The following is a 7789-nucleotide window of genomic DNA, read 5'->3' as shown; positions in this document are numbered from 1 at the left end:
CTGCTGATTCGATAAAGCTATGTCATGATAAGAAGTCTACTGAAGTCAGCTTTGTAAAAGGAGACAAGGTGTGGTTGTATAATCTCAGGAAGACAAAAGGGAAGTCACCTAAGTTGTCTTCTCCATTGGAAGGCCCATATGACACAGTGGATCGTCTCTCAGACGTGACTTTCCGGGTAAAATGTGTTCGGCGAGGTAAGCCAAAAGTGGTGCATGCCAACAGGCTTTGGCGTTATCACAGTCCAGGACATTTCAGTTGGGACGAAGTGAACAAAGGAACAAATGACGCTGCTGAAGAAATGTCACCTGAAAAAACCACTGTCAAAGAAGAAACTCTACTCAGTTTTGAGAAGGGAAACAATGAAGCCCTTGATGAAGTTACTACCACTGATGTGACTGTTACCAGTGATAGGACATTTCCTGATGAAGCAGATGAGCCACACATGAAGCAGAAGCCGACGAGAGGGAGACCAGTACGGAAGAGGATACGTCCAGTAAAATTAAGAGACTTTGTTGAATTTTAATTTTGTGTTTATAAATTTTGTACATTTAATTAAGTTATTGTTAATTGTTTATTGGTTTAATGTAAGTGGCTATTGTTCGGGACGAACAATACTAAGGAAGGAGCAGTGTTACGACAGCGGAGGTCACGTGACCCTAGTAACACGTCATGCGCTTCTAGAACGTTCATGTCCCTTTCTGAAGTGTCGAGAGGTTACTAGATATGCGGTATTCTTGTATATATAAGACAGGTAAGAAGTCACGGCAACAATGTAATGTAATTGAACTGCGGACAGAAAGATACGTATTGTTGGGTCGAGCGCGTGTGACGTTCGCTGTGAATTATAGCGTTTGTTTAACTTATAGTGTGACCATTGAAATTAAGTGAATTTCAAAGTTGTATTAAGAAAGAATAAACTAGTTTTATTTAAGAAAGGACTTGTGTCGCTAAAGTTTCATCGGAAAGAAATTATACTCGAAGTTAACTAACGACCAGAGACGTAACAATACTTTATTGTTTACTTTACGTGTAGTTTTTACATGAATTTGTTTGTCTGTCCGCATACAATTTTCCAAATAGACCAAGATTTGTCGATTTAATACATAATGCCTGCAAGAAAGCGTAGCTTAAATGCCTTGCGTGAAAATGGTAGAATAAGGAAAATTCAAGCGAAGGGCATAAAAATTACAACTAATAATGTTTTTTGCTTAAAACATAGAAAAAGTAATAAAAAGTGAAATTGTTCTACAATAATTCTGAAAGTATTTAAATAAAATTTTGATCGTTAACCTCTTATTTTTATTCAGTATATCAATGCAGTTATTAAGTATGTTGTGGTTATGTAATTTCAGGAGATACCCAGTTTCTGTTATAAGTCTGTCATTGAGCTGTATATTATTAATAACGGCCTAAACCGTTCAAAGGAAATACTATGGGAAGTCTTTGCGAAGCATGAATTATTGCTTCAATAATGTTTACAGCTTCGAAATTGTTAAAATGACGACTTAGGGAAGTAAAGAAGCTTCCAAGCAGGATAAGCCGAACCGACAGTTACTACTAGTACGACTACTCAGGGCTGGTAGTGATGCTATCGTAACTTCGTTATTACGTTCATAAGCTTAACTTTTGATATGTGCATCACAATGGTAACTAATTATTGAATTGACATGTATGTGACGTTGGTTAAACCTGAAAATGAAATTTGTTTGTAGCAGACGTTTTACACAGATCTAAATTTGTAGTAATTTACGCGCTAAAGTGAAAGTGGCAAAAACAATGCAAGAAAAAAGTTCTAAAAGACATAATAATATAGCTTCTATAGATAAGAGAAATTTCAGAGGAGAAGATGGGAATAAAATAAAGAATCAATCAAATTCATTAAAATGGAATATGAATAAAATTTTCAGGCCTTGGCCTGTACATAAAAAAGATCAAACTGACAGTGAGAGTGGAAATGGTTTTTGGCCATTCACTGGGTTTTACATTTACATTGTAAGTGAGCTGTTATTTGAAAGTCTACATCAAATTTTCAATGTGTGTAGTCGTTTTTTAGAAATATTCTTTTCATTTTTTGAATAGTGCTAATACTATTACTCCAGATATTTCCTCTTGTTTTACTTATAACATTGATCACCTGTATTGACAATGGGTATGAAACCTGAAGAACGTTCAGTTCGGGTTATGATTGAGTATTTAACTTGTTTATGTGGAAAAAGAAACTGTGATTTCTATTACTTCCTAGTTGACTAATGTAACATGACTTGAAACTAAATTGTAAACATTTTCTAACTGAATACCATCCTATTTGAGGAAAGTTTTTATTTTATTTTCTTTAAAAATGTATTCCATGAAATGAATTTCAGCTTCTTTCTGTCCAAGGCTACCCATGGGTTAAAAGTGGGCCAAGCCAAACATAAATTATGGAGCTTCCCCTTATCCAGAAGAACCAAATACACATGTATTATATATTGTAAGGAACTGTTCTGAAAGTAATGCTAATCAAATTATCATGGTGAATTTTCACATAAATGTAGGTACATTTGTAACATTCAAGAGAAGAGTACTTTTGAGCTGGCACATCATCAAATGCAATTGTTGAGAACAAGACAGCCTTAAAATATATTCTAGGGGACCCTATCTTATAGTATTCATATTCGTTTTTTCCTTTGCATCTTGTTTCTTTGACCCACTTCTATTTTTTTTTTTCAGGAAAGAGTTCCTCATGGCACCCCCACCCAAAAATTGTAGAATTGCCAGGATAAAAAAGATTCTGAAAAGGGTTTATTTTAAGGGGTGTATTAGAAAAATTGGGGCATGGCTTTTTGGGGTTTACCAAAAAAAAATTAAAAAAATGTTCCAAACTACTTTGGCACCCCCATTTCCTTTTGACACCCCTATTGTAACTAATGCTTCCAACTTCGTCAGCATAATTCTGTCTTTTGATCTTTTATATCTATCTAGCATTGTACTTACATTATTGGTAAGCTGAAAGTTACTCGTCTGTTCCAGTAGTTGAACTCGTACTATTAATATGATTTATTAATACATAAATATTACTTTGATGAATTTTTTTTTAAAATTGAGTGGGGGTGCCATATGGAACTCTTACCTTTTTTCAAACTTATTAAACAATAATTTGTATTTTGGAGGGCCATGGCCAAAATCGACTCTCCCTCCTTGTCCTACCTCTGGGTCATGTTTGGAAGAACCCAGCACCTTAGGACTGAAATCCATAACATTATATCAAGCCAAATTTTAACGAAATTTACATATAAAAATATTTTAAAATAATTGTTAGTTAAATCTCTGGGTGGGGTCAAGGTCACTAGAAATTTTGAAATAGATAATCAATTACTGTAAATTCTGTTTGCTGAGCATGTTTAACATTTGTTTTTGTTTAGATTGGAAACCATCTGTTAGCTGATTTCATTTACTGGTGGGTCAGTGCTTAATATCAAGTTGCAAGCTTTCTTACTTAAAACTTTTACCATTAGTAGGTGTGTTATTTTCATTCTACACAAAAGTTATCTGTTTTATTACTTTCAGATATATAAAAGAAAGTCTTGTTGGATATACATGTCATTTAAATTAAATGTAAGGATGTTTATACAGTCATCTGGTTTCATCCAGTTTTGTCAAAAATATAACTAAATTTTTTTGTTTTAATTCCTTTGTATGTGTTTTTCACAAAAAAACTTTAAATTATGTCCTTCAACTCAATTACACTAGAAAAAAATGTGAAAGTTGGCAAATTTTTGGGGTTGGAAGATATATTTCCTGGTTAGCTGTTGTTTCAAATAAGGACATTTTCTTTGACAATTAAATGAGTAATGAGTAGTTTGTTGATATATTATTATTTTTTTAAATTTTAGGTGTAGCATTTTATATTTTATGCATTTACATGCAATAAAATAATTGGATTTAGCGGTCATGTAAATTTTGCACATATTTTGAGGTTTGACGAATGAGTTAAATTTAACTGGCTAAAATGGAGAGACATTTTCTCTTGAGAAATAATATAATATCAGCTCATAATTAGATGATCTTGTTTTTGTACCATAAAGATTTTAAACAACACACCTCCTTTATCATGCTTTAAAATACTTGTTATATTAAGTAGAAAACAAACAAACTAGTAACATAAACATGCTGAAATTTTAAAACTAAAGTATAGTAATTTAAAAAATAATTCACCATAAATAATGCTTCAAGCATGATGTTATGGAAATCTAAATAAATAGAAATATGAACTGGTTGGTTATAATGTTTTCCTATATGTATTTTAGCTCCCGATTAGTAGTTAAAAGATGTTTCTATGACTGGTAACAGTGTTATTATTATTATTGTAGAAATAAGTGTGAACATAAGTTTAAAGGTAACTTGAAATATGTTTTGACAAGTTATCATGTCAATAAATAGATATATCATATGTTAATTTGTCATTATGATATCTTTCAAGAACAGAATCAATAGTTAATGTTGCTTTGATTAATAATGAAGCTAACAGCATTAAAGAAATTGCCATGGTAAATAAGATAGTATGCTATTGATATTTTGTAAAACTGTAGTCTATCATAATTAATATTTATACTGTTATGTTTACATATATGTGTACCTAATTGCATTTCATGTGAAAGTTTAAAATTGCAATCCCTTTTTCATGTAGGCTTACATATTTGCAGTATGTGCAGTGATATTGGGTCTTTTACTTAACAAGCAAGGAGAAGGGGCTCCAGATTCTTGTTTTCAGTTTAACAGATTAGATTCTTGTTACTTTAATGACACTAAACCCTACAGATTATATGGAAGCAAGACAACGTACAGTGTAGCAAGAGGGTCTTCTTCAATTAAACCACTGGAAAATAATGACTCAGGTTAGTGTTTTTAGAAACAGATTGTAGCTGATGTTGTTTTAGTGATTTAAAATGTTTCCATTATATCTTTCAAACAATCTAGGTTATGTAAATATAAGATGTTTATGCATTTGATGCCATATTGTTGTCCATGTGACATAAAACTTAACCTCCATTACCAACTTTTTAATGTGTTCAGGCAGCAGGGCTGCAACAGATTAGCAATTTATGTTGCTATGGATTTTAGTCCATGTACTTGCAACATTGCATTATGAGGAAAATAATTGTACTGTTTATCAAGGCAGTTCAAAAGCAGCATATAAATATATTAAACCTGAACAGCTGGATGGTTATTTTAGTCATTTATACTTTTGGCCAAAATTCTATATTTATTTAAAGAATTAGTCCAGCATATTTTGTATGTGGTTAAACATTTGGGTATTACAGGTTTTTAAAGTAGTAGAAAATGAGCATGGATCATAATGATAATGATACAGCTTTTCTACATGCACTCATGTAGAATCTTTATAACAATAACTTAAACATAAACTACAAACCTACATATTTGAATTGCATGTAAATTATACTGGCCAAGTAGACTATGTTAAACTTTTATTTTCTCTAGCTAGGTTCAAAAGCCTTTGAATTATTATTTTATTTTCCCAACATATCTGTAATGAAATCTTTTTAAACTAATAATCAGATTTAAAGATATTCCTAGGTTATATATATGAATGATTTGATGATGATAACTGGTAGTTTTATATAATTTGTTAATTGTAATGCAAACTTATTCAGACAAATGTACATTCAGAAAAATAATTTCTTCTAAAAACTAATGTATGTATTCATACAAAAAGAGTTACTGTAATATTTTTTGAATAAACTCTGGCTCTTGTTAACCACTAAACTTCAAATAATATTCACTTTTTTTATGACTTTATGAAGTACTTTTTTGCAATTTCTATGTATGTACATATTTTTTTGCCATAAAAAGCATAAAAATATCTTTGCATGTATAAACATAAAATATATCCACTTCTCATAATAAGCTATCTTCTAATGGAACAGTTGGTCAACATAGATACTTTTAAGTAAAAAAAAAAGTTTTTTCAATATCAGTAATGAAGAATGTATTTTTCAACTCCCCACTTTGGCATGTACTGCTGAAGTCTGAACGTGTGCTAATGTACAAGGTTATGTATTCCAGAACCTCACTAACAACTCAATATTATGATAAATCATAGAATTTTTGTATGATATATGCCACATTTAATTTACTTGCCTTAGTATATAGAAGTGCAGTTAAACAGACAACCATTATAAAACAATTGTTTATACCATTTAGTGTTTCAAGGCAATCAATTATCTTTATGTACAAATGCAATCAAAACATGTCCAGTAAATATTTTATATGTATTTTTCCATAAGGGTGGGAACTCCCTAACTCAACTGGTCATAATTGAATTGTACCACAGGCTTTTTTTCATTGACTGAAGTTCGCAGTAATTATACTACGTTTTACTGTAGTGTGGATAGAAAAAATATTAAGATATATATTCAATTAATTTTTGATTTGTTGTACTTAGTACTAATCACTCAATTCATCAAAATGTTCACTTATCAAAAAAAAGCAGATCACATTTTTCACTTGCTTAGAGAACATTCTTATTTTTGTAAAACTTGTTAATTTGTTGTATAACTTTTATTTAACAGTTATTACATTATAACAAAAATGAGATGATGTATATTATTTCATTCAAAACAAAAGTAATTTGATTATTACTGATGTTATATTTTTCTTTATCACATGTTTCTTCTTTAGTTTAAAGACAGAAATATTTACAACCTTTTAGGGCATAAAATGTATAGAGAAGAGGCTATTTTCAAACTATACTGTCTGTTTACTAGTCTTCTTAAACCTTTTTTTAAAACAACTATATATATATAATAAAGGTTGAATTCGTAGGATGGTTTTCTTTCACCTGCTCTGGGTTGATTTTGTCAAAAGTAACACAAGTTTGTGAGCTAACTTGTAAAACGAATGATAGCAGTGACACAATTTAATATATGGACATACCTATTTTCTATAAGTGTTATATGTATGTTGTGTTTTTAAAAAAAATGTATATGCTATAAATGTAAGTATTATGTATGTTTAATGTGTATTTTTTTGATTATTAGAATGTGAACCAGTTTTCCTATATTTATTAAATCGACATGCCACACGCTATCCCGATGCAGAGGACATAGTTGAAATGGGTGAACGTCTTGTGATTTTACAAGGCTTGTTATCGAATGCAATAGAACATGGACAAGGTAAGTTAAATTCTAAGGATGTTATAATGACCATTGTCATTTTATGTTGAAGAAAAATGTTTACCTCTGTAGTAGATATGTTCTATCTAGTCTGTGATAGTGTATAATGTAAATTTTGGTAATATTCATTTTGTATAGCTGAAAATAATAAAGCACTTATGATACAAGATATGGATTAGGACTTGTGTGTTAATTAATATAGGTACATAATCAGATTTTGAGATACACTTAAAAATGTGTAGCAGATTCAGTACTGTTATGTTTCCGTTTGTTAATTGATTTTCCATAACTTCGTTCCGATGAAACTTAAGCGACACAAGTCCTTTCTTAATAAAACTGGTTTATTCTTTCTGAATATAACTTTACCCATACACTTATTTTCAACAGTCGTTCTATAACAAACGCTATAACAACGAACGTTAACTTCAACAATACTTTCTGACTGCAGTTAAATTACTCACTACCTACACAAATTGTCCCGTTACGTTGTGACCATCTTATATATATACCAGACTACCCCAATCTAGTAAATGCTAGAGCATTCACGAAAGTTCGAGAGAAGGAGTGGCGTGATACTAGTCACGTGACCTCGCTGACGCAACACTGCCCCGTCCTT

The 7789-nt window shown here is 31.0% G+C and overlaps 1 protein-coding gene across 3 annotated transcripts in view; it reads left to right on the top strand.

Moving 5' to 3' along the window:
• The first annotated feature begins 1320 nt into the window (after positions 1-1320).
• LOC106469118 (multiple inositol polyphosphate phosphatase 1-like) overlaps positions 1321-7789 on the top strand; it is a 41796-nt gene continuing 35327 nt past the window's right edge. Inside the window, exons 1-4 of one of the 3 annotated variants that reach the window (XM_022397547.1) lie at positions 1321-1647; positions 3548-3595; positions 4668-4875; positions 7039-7173. In XM_022397547.1, coding sequence (XP_022253255.1) covers positions 1633-1647; positions 3548-3595; positions 4668-4875; positions 7039-7173 — 406 coding nt within the window. In that variant the 5' untranslated portion in view covers positions 1321-1632. Of the gene's footprint in view, positions 1994-3547; positions 3596-4667; positions 4876-7038; positions 7174-7789 lie in introns of all 3 variants that reach the window. The other 2 variants (XM_013929572.2, XM_013929573.2) reach the window with 2 other exon arrangements.

Source organism: Limulus polyphemus, unplaced genomic scaffold (genome assembly GCF_000517525.1).
Source record: "Limulus polyphemus unplaced genomic scaffold, Limulus_polyphemus-2.1.2 Scaffold3315, whole genome shotgun sequence".
Lineage (NCBI taxonomy): Eukaryota > Metazoa > Arthropoda > Merostomata > Xiphosura > Limulidae > Limulus > Limulus polyphemus.
Note: the sequence above shows the minus strand (reverse complement) of the source record. Positions and strands in the feature narration are given on the sequence as shown.